The sequence below is a fragment of the Diabrotica virgifera genome, chromosome 6, assembly GCF_917563875.1.
Source record: "Diabrotica virgifera virgifera chromosome 6, PGI_DIABVI_V3a".
Lineage (NCBI taxonomy): Eukaryota > Metazoa > Arthropoda > Insecta > Coleoptera > Chrysomelidae > Diabrotica > Diabrotica virgifera.
In genome coordinates, this window is record NC_065448.1 from 199,897,525 (window position 1) to 199,917,168 (window position 19,644).

The following is a 19,644-nucleotide window of genomic DNA, read 5'->3' on the forward strand; positions in this document are numbered from 1 at the left end:
TCTCTTTAGCGATAGTATCTGCTGTAGTTGCCTTGTTTCTCATAGACTGATCAATGTATCCTTCAGCTACCTGTGTTGACTTCGAACACGCCATTCGTTGAAGGTTGCGTACGTTTTATTATAAATGGATTTCGATGTTTCAGGTATTAAGGTAGATGCTGTTGCTGTAGCTAGTTCTACAATTTCTGGTGGTGTACAATTAAAAGATTCTTCATTTTCGTCCATCTCAACACAAACTGTCAAATATACTATTCGTTTGACAGTGACACTTTTTGAGGTTGATTATTTTGTTTCCGTGGTGAATTTTGTGATTGTTGTGCCAGAGGGATTAATAGCTATTAATCCCGCATTATTAATCCCTAAGGGATTATTATATGGCATTATATTGCAAACACCACAAGTATAATACATATATTATGTATCAGTCGTAGATAAAATAACTTTATTCAGGCATCAACAATATTATAGTTATTAAGGTATTACCAAGGGTATTATAAGAATAATAACGCTTGACGCCAATGGTGTACATACCTTGACCGAAAGCGTTTTTATCTATAATACCCATGGTGCCTTCAACGTTTAATGCCCGATTAAATTCTTCTTTGTATGCAAAAAAATTTAATGAATTTTGAATTAATTAGTTTTCAAATATGTAAGTACATTTACCAGCAATAGTCGTAACGTAATTGTGGTAACCATAGTTTTACTTAGGTTTTTATTTGTCAACTTAACAGTATTTAACTGACTTCGAAATCATGTCATATTTGTCAAATAATATACCAGTCGGACATTAAAATACTTTATAACATTTACAACTTTAACAAAATGATCACTATAAACTTCAAATGCAACTGTTCCATAAACTGTCAACTCTCTATGTTTACATACATTTTTTGACGTTTTAGACGTCACTAATAGACAAAAGTGAACAGTGCATCAAGTGAAAGGTCCAGGAGTGTATTAGCTCAATGTGCCCGTATGTCTACTAGCGTTTCGGTTATTGTGTTTAAACTGTGCGTATTTAGAATAAAAACTAATAATTAAATGAACGCTTTTACATTATTATCTTTATGTTGTAGAAAATATTAAAATCCGATTCTATGAACTTGACGATGACGAAAACGTTGTTTGGGAAGGTTGGGGCCAATTTAACGATTTGGATGTCCATCACCAATACGCAATCGTATTTAAGTAAGTAGATCAAAATTCGTTAAACAGAATAAATTCGTTAGATAATTAATAAGTTAAATAAAATTAATCTCTAATATAACTTAGTTTAGAAAATATGTTATGTAAAAATATACTAAGTCACATAGAAATCAGACTACCCCTTCTCTTCTTGTTCTTCTTCTTCAGATCTTGTTTGTTTCCTTAAACTCTAATAAGCTCTGTGGCCTCAACGAATGCCAACAGTCTTATTGGTAGTTCTAGGATCTCTTCTGGTTCAAACCTCAGTTGACCAGTGAATTCCTTTTGAGGAGATCATTGCAGTTACCAGTTCTGATTTCGTGAGCGGGTTCTTTACTGAGAGAATAGCAGCTTGGCAATCTGTGTAAATGTTGATTCTCTTAGCTTCAGGGTCTTCATCAATGATTTCATCAATGCAGGCCACCAAACTACCCGCCTGGAATACAGTTGTATGTTGACCTAGGCTGTAAGATTTATTATAGTTACATGTTTGCCCAAAGACTCGTGATCCAGTGGCATGAGCAGTTTTAGATCTAACAGTGAACCATATTAAGTCTCCATTAATATTTGAGACTCTTTGTTCTCTAGATGGTATAAGTGTGTTAATCTTCTGAGTGAAGATTAGTTCTGGTATCATCATATCTGAGTTCATCATAAAGATGAATTTCTCAAGTGTAGTCCAAGTATTGTTTGTGTGGCTATTCAATACACTATTCGGACTCTCAAGTATAGTTTGCTTTGAGTCTCAGGATGGTTTTATAGGCTACTGCCAAAATATATAATTCCAGCTTCCGGAATTATATATATTTCCAGCTCTAATGAAGTCGTTCCTGTACTATCCAAGGCTCCTGTTATATTTAGAAGCGCTTGTATTTGTATGGTGGTGAGAGTAGTCACACAAGATTGCAAAGCCATCTTTCTCCACCACAGTACTAAACCATAAGTATACTGAACCATGATGACTGTCGGTCGTATCACTGATGTGTATAACCAATATATTACTTTTGGTTTTAATCCTCAGGTGTTACCTACAACTCGTCTGCAGTTCCAGAAGAGTCGCTTAGCTCTATTGGTTATACAGTGCTAGTCAAAAGTCCGTACCCCCCCTCGTATCTTTTGAACGGTTATACCTATAATAGTGAAATTTGGAGGAAGAAAATAAACGGACGTAAGCTTCTTAACTAGTCATGACAGGTGACGTAATAGTGACAGATGACGTTACAGAGCCACTGTGACCGATAATTTTAAATGGGACCTTATGGCAAGTGATACCTCGTTTGAAAGGTATTGAAAATACCTATTCAGTCATACTAATTTTGTTTGAGTTTAAGCTAATTTTGATGAACAAATGAAATAAATATAAGATTGTAGTTTCGCATTTAATTAATAAAAATTCAAAATTCCGCCTATGATTACTTGTCAAACAGGTTGACGTTGACGTAAAAACTACTAGAGAATTAAAAAACGTCAACTTTTTTGCCAAAAAATTCATAGGCGGACATTTGAATTTTTATTAATTAAATTCGAAACTACAATATTATATTTATTTAATTTATTCACCAAAATCAAAATCAACCTAAACTCAAAAAAATTAGTATGACTGAATAGGTATTCTAAATACCTTTCAAACGAGGTATCACTTACCATAAGGTCCTATTTAAAATTATCGGTCACAGTGGCTCTGTAACGTCATCTGTCACTATTACGTCACCTGTCATAACTAGTTAAGAAGCTTACGTCCTTTTATTTCCTTCCTCCAAATTTCACTATTATAGGTATAACAGTTCAAAAGATACGAGGGGGGGTACGGACTTTTGACTAGCACTGTATATTGTTAATATGAGTATTCCAATTGAGTTTCGAATCCAGGGTTAGGTACTCCTAAATACTTAACCTCATTGGTTCTTACCAGTAACTCTCTAAATAATTTCAGCTCACTCAGTCCAGTAAGCTTCCTCTTATTTGTAAAGGCTACCAATTTATTTTGGAAGGGTTCACGGAGAGGTTCTCTTCCAAACACCAGTTCTTTCTTTAATGAAAGGCATATCGCACCTGATCCGTAACAATGCTGTGAAATTAACCCCTAGTCACAATATCGCCTGCGAAACTCTGGACCCAGATACCTTGGGCGCTTAGCTAATAACTCAAACTTCAGAATTTTCAAATTTCGTGGAAGCATATTTTCAAATCGAGCTATTATAATTTGTTTTACTTTCAGGACACCCAAATATAGAGATGAAAACATCACTTCTCCAGTCAATGTCTTCGTTGAATTGGTACGACCGTCGGACCAAGCTCGCTCAGAAGCGCGAGAATTTAGATACGTACCAAATAAAAATATGGCCAAACCTGGGCAAAAGCGTGCCCGATACGATTATTACTCGTCTTCCAGCTACGATAGTTCCAATGTAGGAAGCGAAGAATTACCAGCTGTAATCAATACACTTCAAATTGGACAGGACTCTCACATGTCCTTTAATAACATTCCAAGCGGTTTAAGTGACGAGATAAAAAGAGCTCTGACTGATATGAACTCTGATGAGTTCCAACAACTACATGACGCTCACGCTGATGAATATCTTACACTACTAGAGAATTTGGCTACTGATGGAGTTAACGCTAAGTATGTTTTTGAGTAATTATGAAACTATATTTAGTAAGCAAAGTTCAAACCAAACCCTTCTTCCAGTGCTTTATTATAAGTGGCAGAAAAAAAGGTAATAACGTTCGTGATTATTATGCTTAAAACTTAGAAAATGATGTATTCGTTGACGGTTAGTTGCATATTAAAGCGATTTCTACATAACTACTACAACTATAATTATTGGTTGACGTTTAGAATACGCTAAGTACATAGCCAATCAATCATGCGAATAAAGATAATTTGACGCAAAAGTACTCGATCGTGACAGTACTTTCACAATTTCCGGCAAAATGACAATTGAAGGGTCAGGGGGAAGAAGGATAGATGTCTATCTGCCAGAATTTTCGGTAAAATGAGAAAGTTACATATTCATTGTTTTTCCCCTTGCGTCCAATCTTGTGACGTGATTTTAAAACTATTATCATCTTTATTTCCTCTTGGCCATTCACTGGTTGACAGTACTCTTTCTAAGCTAAGATCTAGGGTTTTTCATTCACCGTCATTTGTTTCGAGCTTTTGCCATATGTCGTATAATCCGTGTATATTAATATTATACACAGAATATACAACATATGACAGGAGCTCGAAACAAATGATAATCGATGAAATGCCCTATTGCACAAAAATCACAAAATGTCCAAAAATTTACAATCATCGTTTTTCCCGCTGACCCTTCAATTGTCATTCTAGGTTAGTATTTTCCGACATTGTATAGTGAAAATTTTATTTTATATTTATTTATTTTTTCATTATAATATTTTAAATATTAATATTCTGGCAAATATTTATATAAATATAAATATTCTGGCAACTGTCAGATTTAATTAAAATGTCATGCAATGATTCGCAACATTCTTAAAATCCTATACGACGTCACAATTCATGACTCACTGAAAGAAGAGTTTGGTTTAACTCTATATACAGTCGGAAAAATGAAAGAATATCCAGGAACGATCACATCAATCACTTATTTTGTATTTGCTGTCTTTTTCTATAAATAACAAACGTTTGTTATAGAAAAAGATAGCAAATAGGGCTTTTCATTCACAGTCATTTGTTTCGAGCTTCAGTCATCTGTCACGTAATATTAATATATCTACGTCATACGTTATTGGTATATACGGTACCTATATACCAATGATACAAACCAAAGACGTATGACGTAGATGTATTAATATTATGTGACACATGACAGAAGCTCGAAACAAATGACAATCGATGAAAAGCCCTATACGCTGTGAGCTCGTACGTAGAGGGGATATTTAAAAATTCGCGACCGCTAGCAGTTACAAGTCTGTAAACGTTTACTGGAAATTTGACATAAAAGTCAAAGTGATTAATTTAAAATTAAAAATAAAAACATTAATTATAGAAAATATTAGTTGGTCAAAGCTGCGGTATATATTTTTACCTTAAATATACTTACGTCTTAAATACTGAATTTAAGTTTTTTTAATGTTCCATAATATGTAATTATAAATTAATCTATTAATCTTAGCGCCATCTACACGATAATTGTGAAAGTATCCGAAGTAAGAAATTAATATTTCATCAATAGAACGTCAAAATGATTAGCAAAATCTTAAAAAAGTCGATTACAATTTAATTACTTTTTTGCGTTGTAAATATTAAGCGATAACAATTAAATAATAAATTTAAAAATTACCGGTGAAAGTTGCATTACTAATCCGTTAGGAGCGACACCAGCGAAGCTCAGAGCGTATACAAAATAAGTGATTGATGTGATCGTTCATGGGTATTCTTTCATTTTTCCGGCGTACTAAAACACCAAGTTACTTTATTAAAATATAATAATTGTTGCCAAAAGTTTTAGAAGTTATCGCTCAGTATGATGTTTTTGCACAGACCAGAAAAAATATTTAGGGTGACCTCATACCGAGATAACCGTGTTACGGGTAAAGTTAGGTAAATGGGTAATTCTAGGATTACCTGGGTACAGTGCGAAGTGTTCGCCAGGTTTTGGCAAAATAAATGCAAATGTATCTGGAAATATTTGTAACTCCAAATGCCACATCAGCTTGTCTTGTTTTAACAAATAGATTATAATTTTTAGTTTTGCAGTATTTATAGTTTTATATACACTCCGCCAAAAAAGTATCGCATCACCTTAAAAATGGGACATTTTGAATGTCTCATATTCCCTAAACCTGTTGTTCGATTTTAGTGATTTTTTTAATATGTTATAGCTTTATTCTTCAAGAATATCGATGTAATAATATTGTTGCTAAACAGATAAGTGTCATTTTATACCGGGTGTAACAATGATAGTGTGTTTTTTCCTTAAAGTTTGGAACACCCTGTGGAATATTCTAGCGTATATAAAATATTGAAATTAAAACTCAACTGTAACCTTAGGCCATCTAAACATTTTGCTTTTTGATTCATTCGCTTATGTTGGATAATAAAAAAGTTAGGTACTTTAACAACTAGCAACGTTCTTCATCAATACGGGGTGTTTCTAAATAAGTGCGACAAACTTTAAGGGGTAATTCTGCATGAAAAAATAACGACCGTTTACTTTATAAACATGTGTCAGCAAATGCTTCGTTTCCGAGATACGGGTTGTTGAATTTTTTCTTACAAACTGACGATTTATATATTGCTCTAAAACCGGTTGAGATATGCAAATGAAATTTGGTAGGTTTTAAGAGGTAGTAATTGCGCATTTTTTGACGTACAATTAAGAATTTTATATTCACCATTGGCGTGCATACGGATCATATTACCCGGTCATATTCGTTCGTGCATCGCGGCTCCTGCAACACTTAAAGCCGATTTACCAATGGATTCTCATGTAGTTTTGTCTTCTGAATCCAAATCTGAAAACGGCATTTCGATATCTCTAACCATATTCGAGATAATCTACCTCAAAGTTAAAAATATGACGTCACAATCCGTCTTCAAATACTTATTTTCTGCCGACACAGTTAATTTGAGTTTGACACTTCGTCAATATGTCAAACTAAATTTTAAATTAGGTAATAATAAAATATAAATGACATTTGATAGTGGATTTAATTATTATATAAAATAAATAAGATGTTTAAACATACAATTTGAGTATATTTTGACACCAGTAATTTATTTACAACTTTAAAAAGGGTTTGTACGAGTATACGGCCTCCCCAGTATATACGTCCCCTGTAACGGGAGTAATTAATAATAAATGGACTCTTCCATTTTCATCTGTTGTTGATGATTCAAAACACTTTCTTATACTTTATCAGTAATTACATTTTTCGCCAAATTAAAGAAAAATATCGGTTACTTTATTAAGACAATAATTAAAAGCTTCATGTAACTACCTATTTATAACCATAAACGAGGTACATATATGTCAAAAAATATGTATTTCGCTAAAGAGTAAAGTACCTATCTTTATTAATTTATTTAACAGATATTGAAAACAGTTATTATAAAATGTTGTTTGGATTAAAAAATTATCTTCTGATATATGTTTATCCTTCTAATGAAAAGAAAATATTTGAAAATTTTTCTCAAATTATGGATACCAACATCATTTTCATGTATAACTCTTTTATTTTTAATTTAACGAAGAAAAGTTATTCTTCATAAAAGGCTCTTTATGGTCTAAGATTTATGATGCAACTATCATCTGTCAAAATTTATTAATTTTATACGAGGTATATAAAAAATATGAATTTTGATCAAGAGTAAAGTACCTTTATAGTTCACAACATTTAAATTAGAATGATATAATTGCACATTAAAACATAGTTTTTAATTTTAAACAACTTCATAATAGCAATTTTCCATATTATAAATTTAAATACGTAAATAAACAAAGTTTTCGTTATGATAATGCTCGCATTTTCAGCTTGTTTGTTCTATAAATTATTGTTATTTCATTATTTTTACAGCTCTATGCCGGTAAGAAAACAACGGCGTGACATACAAATTCAAGAACCGATCAAAATGGAAGTTTCGAACGAAGACAAGAGAATGGCGATAATGGTAGTAAGTGAATTGAGAAGTTTTATAAGGACTACACATACAGCAGCAAATGCCATAACGATATTAAACAAGTATTTTAATGCAGATAATTGTACCAAGTAAGTTATTTTGGATTTATTCGTATAGTTTTAATGTTTCAGTTCTTCTTTTATCTCGATTTATTTTGTTACTTCTACAGAGCGTAAATTATAAGAGGGTCAATCCATGCCAAGTGGTCCAATATAAATTAATAGTTGAAAGACTGATAAGTTTGTACACACTTGAATGAATAAGGGAAAATGAAAATGTAGTATGTCAAAGTGTGTAAATAATTTTATTTCCTTAGCTGAGCGCTTTCGACATAAACGTCATCATCGGAGCTAATGGTCAAATACTAAAAAAGTACCGCTACATAGAGGTGTAAAAAAGTGCATCTTAGGAATGTACATTTGATTTTTAAATTTTGAATGCTAGCTTAGTCCTCCGTACAACAGCAAACAGCAAAAAAACAGAAAGAAACGGCCACATACACGTTGCACAAAAAAACATATAAACTTTTTTCATGGTCCGGGTGTCGATATCACCCGTCCATCCTTGGCCTAGTAACAACAGCTGACTGACTGTCAGCTGGTCAGTCAGCTGTTGTTACTAGGCCAAGGATGGACGGGTGATATCGACACCCGGACCATGAAAAAAGTTTATATGTTTTTTTGTGCAACGTGTATGTGGCCGTTTCTTTCTGTTTTTTTGCTGTTTGCTGTTGTACGGAGGACTAAGCTAGCATTCAAAATTTAAAAATCAAATGTACATTCCTAAGATGCACTTTTTTACACCTCTATGTAGCGGTACTTTTTTAGTATTTGACCATTAGCTCCGATGATGACGTTTATGTCGAAAGCGCTCAGCTAAGGAAATAAAATTATTTACACACTTTGACATACTACATTTTCATTTTCCCTTAATCAATATAAATTAAGTTTGGTGCTTGACTATTTTTAATATTTTTTATTTTTCTACAAATTAAACTTCAGTTTATAGAGTATACAAATGAAAAGGTATAAATGATAAATTTCCATTTCCAGAATTTTTTTTAACAGCGTAAGGCAAGCAGATAATGGTTTGCAATTTTTTTATGGAAAAGACATACGTACATACTTTAAATGAAAAAAGTTTGAGCTTTGAGACATTGGTCTCCTTTTTTGAAGAGGGTTATTAGAATGCTTGATCTCCATTCTTGTCGTATTCTGTTTTGATCTATTATTTTTTGTATTAGTTTAGTCAGATCTTGTCCTCCATACTTTAGGAGTTTGGTCAATATTCTGTCCTCTCCTGGAGAATTTATATATTTTAAATTTTTTAATTTTCCTTTACCTGTCCCTCCTCGATGTTTATTTCTTCGTTTGTCGTAACTTCAGGTGTTGGTGGTTCATTATCATCGCCTTTAGCAAATAGAGATCGGATGTAGTCTGCCAATGTTTCCTTCTGAATGTGTTCGGGTCATTCCATTTCAAATCACTCAATTTTGGAGCAAAAAAAATTTTGGACCTCCGATTTGTCTGAAAATTGGTATATAGCTTCTGCGGGACGTAAAAATAAGATATTTAAGGTCAAAAAATCTTCTTCTTTTTTTCTCAAAATGTTATGCGATTTTACAGTGATTTGGTGTTTATTTATACAAATTTGCATTTTCTATCGTAAAGTGTCAATGGAAAACATAATATTTTAATAGAAGGGACTCAAAAATGTCATTATATGGCATTATAACAAGTTACTTTGATTCAAAACAATTCTTTTGATCAAATTTTATAGTGTAGAAAACGTTAAAATACCGTTTTTTACATTTTTCTTCATTCCCAAAATACATCATAATCGATTTGGCTGAAAATTTGCCAACAGATAGACAAAACGTAGGACTTTAATGTGGTGAGAAGGATTTGAATTATATTACAATATCAAAAATATAGGCGTCTACTGTAAGTACATTTAACTCGAAAATATCGACCTCACGACAAAAATTGTTAAAAAGAAATTGTAATAATTGTAAATACGATTTATTTGAAACAATTTCAGTTCCTACCATTTTGGTCGAAAAGTTAAAAATGGCGGAGATATTGAGCAAAACAGGTTCTCCTTTAAAATCAAGATGGCGGCTAACGTAACGGAGGAATTCATTCGTGATTTTAAATTTAGGCTACTATTGGGACCGTGCAAGTTCGGCAAAGCGACCTCTATTTCTACGCTCTGTACTTTTATTCGCACTTTTAATTATATTGGCCAATTATATTAGTCCTGGTTTCTGGATAATTGTCAAGACCATAGTCCAAAAAAATAATAAGAAGAAAAAATAAGATGCAGGTTATGTTTAGCAAACGTAAACAATTGTATGTAGTAAATAAAATCAGTTATTAAAATGCAGTACTGCAAGCAAAATACAATTAATTAAATTTACCTTTATATAATAATTGCATATCATATCAATATTGTGGAGCAATATATAATTTTTCTGAGTCAATGACAGAAGGTATGAAATATACGTAAATTTGACAATTTCAATTGACAATATGAATTATTTAAGATAGTTGCAATATTTCTCCGCGACTCGCGCACGGTCGTTTCTCGTTTCCCTTTCCAACTACTTGCACACCGCGAATTGACTCCCCTAAAGATCAGAAAAATAAAATTTTGGGCAGCTCGGCATTCGAGGTCAAATGCTATCCCGACTGGACTAATATATACTTTTGAGTCTGATATTACTGCATGTAACTTTTTTGGTATTGTAATATAATTCAAATCCTTCTAACCACTTAAAGTCCTATCTTTTGGCTATCTGTGGGCAAATTTTCAGCCAAATCGATGATGATGTATTTTGGGAGTGGAGGAAAATGTATAAAGCGGTATTTTAACATTTTTTACACTATAAAATTTTATCAAAAACTTGCTTTGATTCAAAATAACTTGTTATAATGAAATGTAATGACATTTTTGAGTCCTTTCTATTAAAATATTATGTTTTTCATTGATAGTTCACGACAGAAAATGCAAATTTGTTTAAATAAAAACCAAATCACTGTAAAATCGCATAAAATAACATTTTGAGAAAAAAGAAGAAGAAGAATTTTTGACCCTAAATATCTTATTTTTACGTCCCGCAGAAGCTATATACCAATTTTCAGACAAATCGGAGATCCAAAATTTTTTGCCTGAGTGATTTGACATGGAATGTACCGTTCAGTGAATGTGTGAACTTTTTTATCAATTGGTTCAATCTCTTTCAACAGGTGGTATTGAAAGTATTAAATTAACATGTGAAATTTTTGTCTGATACTCATGACTGTTGCCATTCACCCGAGTAATTGCAATTCGCAGTCGAGCTGTTTCAAGATGCAAGAAACCGACTGTATATTTTAGATGTTTACTAGACTATATGTATACATATTACATAATATTGTTAATATATTTTATCATACAATATTTTTTGTAACTAGTTATATATTTTTTTAGTGCGCTTCACGTTTGTGCAGCTCTTCGAGATAATGATTCGGCTATGCTGTTACTGAAAGTAATAGCAGTCTATAGAGTGTTTCATTTATTAGATAAAACCAACGACCAAAACTTAACAGCCTTACATATCGCAGTTATGTGTCATAATAAGGATTTGACTAAGGCATTAGTATTATGCAATTCTAAACTGTCTGTTACAGATAGTAATTTAAACACTGTCTTACACATAGCGATAAAATCCAATGTTCCAATTGAGATTTTCGAAACTCTTTTAAGGCCCTCGAGATATACTTCCGTGGATCAGGTGAAAGGCTTTATTGACATGGTAAACCTAGGTGAGTATGTGAAATATTTTAAGGTCGGTACATATAAATATGAGAGCCGAACTGTTTGCGAACGCTATATTCGTATAATTTGTACGGCGGGACGAACTGTTTGCGAGCTGTTTATTCGTCGCTCGTCACGAACCACGGCCTGTCGGGTTTTGGGACGAACACAAAGGATATTCGCAGTTCAATTTGGACGGCGTACGCAGCGATATTGTCTATACGTGTCGTCGCATCGAAAGTGTATGAATGACGTATTGACCCTGTGTTGTGTTGTGTCAAGACCTTCCTGACTTAAAAGCAAAGATCTTATACACATAGATTTGGCCAACTCCGAAAATAGCGTAACGCGGAGCAGTTCGGGTCGGTGGTCTATCTGTCTCTCTCTACTGGCGCTTAGCTTTCTCTCTCTAGTCATAAACGATTCCACAGTTGTTATCTGTTCATCTCTATCTAAAAGAAATGCCATAGGGGAAAAATGATACCATTTAGACACATACATTTCATCCGTTGGTACAAAAGTAAACAGTAATTTTAATTAGTTTTGGTAAGAATTTTGAAAAACTACCTGTTCCTATACCTGTAAGATTTGGTATATTTTGTCTTTTCTCTTCGGAAACTGGCAAGCGGCAAGTTATCAATGTATTCAATTTATTACAAATAGAAAGAAATTTTATAAAAACATCAAAAAGACAATGGATGAGGAGGTTGTTTTTAAGGGGATAGGTGCAAAATCTTGGTCCAATGCTATTAAGTGCATTCATTTTTTTTCGAATCCTGAGAAAACTAGTAAAATAAGTATTTTTGAAAAATTTAAACACAGAGTGAAAGATTACATTATTACCGAGGGCTGAAAGTCCCTGAAAACATCTATGTTTATTTTAATAAGTTACAGGGGAAAAGAAGAAAAAATGGAGTGTGATTCTTAGTTTCACATATCTTATTCAAAAGAAACTTTTTGTTTGTTCTAAGTGACTTTCGGCGACTGTTGGGAGACTGTTTTCATTTTAAAAATTTCACTAGGATGTCTGCAGAAGACTTAATATATCTAGTAGGTCCTACAATTGCAAGAAAAAAGATGCAACGTTTCGAAACACCATGCCTCTTCATGATCGCCTACTTTGAGGTTTTAGGCGACACTAGACTCATATACGAGTTTACTTTATTTGTTTAAAATTGAATGGATGATTGGAAAAAGGATAACATTCCAAAAATATGGCGAGTTAAACTGAGATAGCCATTGTATGAATATTTGTATCTTCTATGGATTTTTGAATGGATTGTATCCTTGCTCCGACCCTTGCTCCCTGGTATTTATATTCGTTATATTCGTGAATTCTCGCATTTAAAATAATGTATTTATTTTACATAGCGATAGATAATATAGTTTCGATTGCTATGTAAAATAAATACATTATTTTAAATGCGAAAATTCACGAATATAAATACCAGGGAGCAATCCATTGCTCTCCGTAGTGAGCAAACCCTTATCGTTTATCCACGCAATGTAAAAACGTGTGGCTTAATATTATGACTATGAAACAGCTGATCTTAGTTTATTTTGCACTTTCGTCGAGTAAACATACAATGGCAAACTTTTTATATTGTTTTACTCACGTTTTCGATTTTGAGTGGAAAAAAGATAAGATTATTGTATTTTCAAATATCAATAACTACTTACCTATTAGGCATGGACTGTTAGTACTTTAACAATAAATGTACCTTATGAAGGTACACAAGTTTTCAATAGAAATGTTTTTAGTAAAACTAGCGACTTCGACGCAAAACATTTTTTTTTTATTTTCTAAAAACATGGTTGTCAGGAATGTTATCCTTTTTCCAATCACCCATTCAATTTCTCTAGACATTAGCAAGCAAACTATCAATATTTTTCCTTGCTTCGGAGGTACATCCTGCTTCTTCAGCTATGAATATCCAAGCATAATTTTTATTTATTTATTATAATGTTACCCGTGTTTTGGATTCCATAAGGAGAGCGTTCATATAAATCAATCAGATCTAAACATTTCTCTTTGTTCCACTCCATTTTTTTAAGTGCATATCGAGTCAATGTTCTTTTTTAATTAAATATTTGCGCGAACACAACGAATACATTGAAACACCCGTACCCACTGAGCACAAACGAACAAATGCTCGCTTTTGATCTTTCCGCGGTTACCAGTACCGGCGCTAGGGTATAAGGTGCCCGCCTGCAACAACTAGCATAGGCGCCCTTCGATTTTTTTCAAAAAGTATTTTGTATAACACCAGCAGAAAAAAGCTCATTTTGGCGCCCCCCAAGCAGGGGCGCCCGCCTGCAGTGCATCCCTTGCAGGCCCGTTATCACCGGCCCTGGCGGTTACCGACACTCATCCGAAAATGATCGACTCGTTCGGTTCGGCAGAAATTTGCTCGCGACCACGTACTGACTAAACTTACGTGCATATAAATCGGCCCACTTAAAAATTTGGTCATTTTTGATGTATCATATTTCCTAAACCTGTTGGCCGATTTAAGTAATTTTTTGAGCATGTTATAACCTGATTCTTTATCAATACCACTGTAATAATATTGTGGCTAAACAGGTAAATTTTCATTGTATACCGGGTGTACCAATCAAACTGTGTTTTTTTCTCAAAGTTCGCATCACCCTCTGGAATATTCTAGCATTTATAAAATACATACTGAAATTAAAACCCAACTATATCCTCAGGTTTTCTTAACATTCTGTTTTTTTATTCATTCGTTTATGTTGGACAATAAAAAAGTTAGGTACTTTAACAACTAGACATGTTCTTCATCAATACACGGTGTTTTAAATAAGTGCGACAAACTTTAAGGGGCAATTCTGCATGAACAAATAATGACAGTTGGCTGTATAAACGTATGTCCGCAAATGTTTGGTTTTCCGAGATACGGGTGTTGATTTTTTTTCTTACAAACTGATGATTTATTTATTTCTTTAAAACCAGTTGAGATATGCAAATTAAATTTGGTAGGTTTTAAGAGATAGTTATTGCGGATTTTTTGACATAAAATTAAGAAATTATATTCACCATTAGCGTGCATACGGGTAATAAGATCGGTCATATTACACGTATGCACGCTAATGGTGAATAATAAATTCTTAATTGTATGTCAAAAAATGTAAAATAACTACGTCTTAAAAGCCACCAAATTTCATTGGCATATCTCAACCGGTTTTATAGCAATAAAATAAATCGTCAGTTTGTATAGTTCGAGAAATTTATATTGTGAAACAGCTTTAAGGTCGGCAAAATTTGGTATTCTTTGTCAAAGATGTTTTAAGAGGCGGTTCGTTTGATGACATCTGTTTTTCACACCCACATAATCGGTCCCCTCAGAAATTTACAAGTTTTACAAAACTTTTAGTTCAGTAGTATGTCTTACTGGAGTATAGGTGTGTGATTTAAAGCTCGATAATGGAGTGTAAAATGTTGTTTAATTTAAGATTAATTAATTAATTAATAATTAATTTTAGCACATACGATATGTCCTGCTTTAACGGTATATCTAAGTAAAAATAAATATTTTTAATTACATATTTAATCACCAGAAAAAACAACCAGCCTCCGAACTATATTAAAGGGGAACTAGCAGGACTTACAAATCTGACCCGTTTCACTGTATTGGTTACTTAAACTATAAGAAAAAGTTAAACATCCCGTATCTCGGAAACTAAACATTTGCGGACACACGTTTATAAAGCCAACTGTCATTATTTTTTCATGCAGAATTATCCCTTAAAGTTTGTCGCACTTATTTAAAAACACCGTGTATTGATGAAGAACATGTCTAGTTGTTAAAGTACCTAATTTTTTGAAGTTATACTTCTTTAGGCGCGATTGAGAGTAAAATTTCATAATACTGTGCGCATGCGCACACAGACAGTATGGTATAAACGTTATACGGGATCTGATTGGGTGTTAAAACCATCTGTCAATAATTGTTCAATATGGAGATTTTTGATAAACAATTAATGTTGTGTATATTAGTTTTTATTGTTGTGATGGCAGAGAAAAAAGTTTATAATATTGTAATGACTTTTTAAATAGTTTTTAAAAGCGACAGGTACGTAATAATTGTAAATATTTCAGTATCCTAATAAAAAATTTCATAGGTACCTACCTATGTATATGGAAAATTTAAAAAGAACCTACCAAAATAGTATGTAATACTTTGATTTACATAATTTGATTACCATCAAAATTTATATCAAGATTCACCTAATATATTATTTTCTTACTCTATGTTTTGTTGTATGGTAATATTTCTTTCAATTCTAAATAATTGCAATTCAAAATCAAAATAATTTGATTAAATTCAGAACCGTCAAAAGTTTAATCCGTTTAGTTAGTGGATCTTCGCACATGATGACACATGGTCTCCGTTGGTAAAAGTTTAAGGTGAATGAATTTCAATACTAACTGCGCTGATAAGCGGGTTCGAACCCCAATGGAAACTTTTATTTTTTTATTTTTTTTTTCTACATTTTATGATTGTAAGTTTATTTATTATATAATTTTTTTTTCAGAAAATACGTATTTAGTTAAAATGTTTTCCTACATTGTTCAGAAATCATTTGTGGCATTTTTCAATGTGTTTGTTTGTGTGTGTTTTATTATTTTAATTTTTGGCACTGTTTTAATAAAAATTTTTGAGAAGTAGTAAGTATTAAAATTAGTTTAATTTTTAAATAAAATATAAATGAACTGTTTAAAGTATATTAATTTCGTTGAAATCATATAATAGAAGTATAACTTCTTGCGTGCGTACAAAGTACACACACATTCTTTTTTTTTATCCAACATAAACGAATGAATCAAAAAACAGAATGTTAAGAAAACCTGAGGCTATAGTTGGGTTTTAATTTCAGTATTTTATAAATGCTAGAATATTCCACAGGGTGATGCGAACTTTGAGAAAAAAACACAGTTTCATTGGTACACCCGGTATACAATGACAATTTATCTGTTTAGCAACAATATTATTACACTGGTATTGTTAAAGAATCAGGCTATAACATGTTCAAAAAATCACTTAGATCGGCCAACAGGTCTAGGAAATATGAGACATCAAAAATGACCAAATTTTTAAGTGGACCGATTTCTATGCACGTAAGTTTAAGAGTAATTTGTTACAGCGCAATACGCTCGTTCGGTTCGCTCGGAAAAAATGCTCAAGTTAGTACGCACCTTTAACATGAAACACTTAAATTCTGGATGATCTTCGGTTGAAATGTTTTTATTATAAAATAAATAATTAAAATTTCAAGAAGTCTTTATAAATAATATACTGTAATCAATTTGATCTCTTTCAGATGGAAATACCGCATTGATGATGGCTGTCGAGGCAAATAAATTAGCTTATGTCAAGCTTTTGTGCTTCAAAAATGCAGATGTAAATAAAAAACAGCCGAAGAATGGTTTTGTACCATTAAGAATAGCAATTGAGAAGCAACATACGGATATAATTCGATATTTACTTTCTCTTGAACAAACAGACCCCACTATTAAAGATTTTACTAATATTTCACCACTCGTTGCCGGTATTATGAAAACGGAAAATGAAGAAATTCGACGTATTATTGAAAACTATATGGTAAGTATGTTTCCATTATAGTCCTTGGGCCCACATACAGGGTGAGTCATGAGGAACTGTACATACTCCTACCTCATATAGAGGCCCCCTTGGGGAATAACAAATGACCATTAAAAAGTGTCTCGTCCCATTGTTTAATAATATACAGGGCGAGTTTCGCATTTTGACAGAAATTTATATTTGTCATAATTTTTGAACAGTCAGATCGATGTGTCTCTTATTTTGGTCAATCGTTACACTATTACCACCTAATAAACTGATTTATTCAAACTAGAAACAAAAACAGGTCCGGCTTTAAAAAATTAGTTCGAGTTTTAGAAAAAATTTCACCCTGTTTACGCTTTTTGAAAACTCTAATATTGGATAATTCCTAGGGCTCAGTGGAGGCTGTTCTTCAGATAAGGGAAACACCAAATAGCAATTCGAGAGTTTATTTATAAGACCGACACTAAGGGTTGTTACCCCGGGAGAACTTTGAGTGTTGACTTGTTACTTGTAGCTTTAGTTGAAAACTCTAATGATACTACATATTGATTCTGCTGACTGAAGTTAAAGGCACCTCTGGCCTGGTTGAAGTGATTTTTGAGAATGATTCTAAAATGTGTATTCTTTCTCAGCGGTGGCACTTAGTATTGGTGTCAAGCCACGCGCTGAGTATATTTACAAATATTGAAAACAAAAAAAATATATTTGATCATCAAATTAAATAATGCAATTGCCCGAATTATTGTTTACAATTTACAATTCGTGAACTAAATTAGAAACCCGTACATGTAATTATACCATAACAAATTGGCTCATGTGATATACGGGGTGATAAAAATATACTGTTCAATATCGGATATGAATAATGAATTTTCGATATTGGACAAATATGAATTTTACAAATTGGACAAATAGGCAATTAAAATGGCATATTTATTTTTTCCCCACACGATTACTTAATTTTTTATTAAAAAATAAAATTTGTCAAAATCGCAATTTTACCATAAAAATAAAAAAAAAATTAAACAACGTTTTTAAGACCAAAACGAAATAATTTTTTAAATCCGGGCCTGATTTTTTTCTAGTTTGAATAATTCAGTTGGTTGATTGATTTTTGTATTAGATGTAAATTTTTTTAAATGTATGGTTTACTTTACCAAACTTTTAATTATTATTCATAGTCAAATTTGATTTTTTTATAAAAAATTAAGTAATCATGTGGGGGAAAAACAATATGCCATTTTAATTGCCTATTAGTCTAATTTGTAAAATGCATATTAGAGTTTTCAAAAAGCGTATATAGGGTGAAATTTTTTCTAAGACCCAAACGAACTAATTTTTTAAAGCCGGACCTGATTTTTTTCTAGTTTGAATAAATCGGTTGATTAGGTGGTAATAGTGTAACGAATGACCAAAATAAGAGACACATCGATCTGACCTTTCAAAAATTATGACGAATATAAATTTCTGTCAAAATGCGAAACTCGCCCTGTATATTATTAAACAAGGGGAGCAGACACTTTTTAATGGTCATTTGTTATTCCCCATAGGAGCCTCTATACGAGGTAGGAGTATGTACAGTTCCTCATGACTCACCCTGTATAAAATTATTATTTATGACCACATCGTCGACACTTTTTGTACTTGTTATTTGGGTGGGGTCCGACAAATTTGGAGCTTGGCGCGTTATGGTAGTGGGGCGTTTGTCTGTCAAGCTGTCACGAAGTTGTCAATTGGTCATTGGTCATTTTATTTTAACCAATGGTTTTTATGATATAAACAGCGAAAACAATTTTGTCGGACAAAAATATTGAGCCATATGACGCGTCGAACACGCTAAATATGTCAAATTTATGAAAATAATAAATTTATTACCACATGGCTAATTTTAACAGAATCTACCATACAACATTTTTATAATAATGTGGTAACCTTGTCGGACAATTTTCACGGGGCTTATGCGTAGTCGGATGCGCCGAAGATGTCAATTTCCTGCAGATTTTTTATTTACAACCATTTTCCGACAAAAATAGGAGGTTATAAGTAATTATATTCTAAATAAAAAAATCTAAGCGTCCGACGAAAATATTGGGGCAAATCGACAGTCTGACAAAAAATTTAATTTTTATTAGTAAACTATACTTTTAAACAATGGTGGGTCGTGCATCCCTTACCTTCACGACCATTTGTCCGACAAAAGTTGTAGGTTACAAGTAATTATATTCTTTAAACAATAAATGTAATTGTCTGGCAAAACGAACAGAAAACTTAATTGTTTTAGGTTATCGACGCCCTTAAGAGGAAACATTGCCAAAAAAATCATTTTTCTCGGTTACTTTTGAATCGATTTAGCTGAAAATTGGTACACACACTAAGTACAACATTGAAAAGGGCGTGACGTAG

The 19,644-nt window shown here is 32.5% G+C and overlaps 1 protein-coding gene across 4 annotated transcripts in view; it reads left to right on the forward strand.

The window, feature by feature from the left end:
• LOC126887133 (nuclear factor NF-kappa-B p110 subunit) overlaps positions 1-19,644 on the forward strand; it is a 147,222-nt gene that overhangs the window by 106,524 nt on the left and 21,054 nt on the right. For all 4 annotated transcript variants that reach the window (XM_050654491.1, XM_050654492.1, XM_050654494.1 and 1 more), the window contains exons 7-11: positions 1,080-1,191; positions 3,407-3,811; positions 7,735-7,926; positions 11,309-11,643; positions 16,976-17,256. In XM_050654491.1, the coding sequence (XP_050510448.1) occupies positions 1,080-1,191; positions 3,407-3,811; positions 7,735-7,926; positions 11,309-11,643; positions 16,976-17,256 (1,325 nt within the window). The remainder of the gene's footprint in view (positions 1-1,079; positions 1,192-3,406; positions 3,812-7,734; positions 7,927-11,308; positions 11,644-16,975; positions 17,257-19,644) is intronic.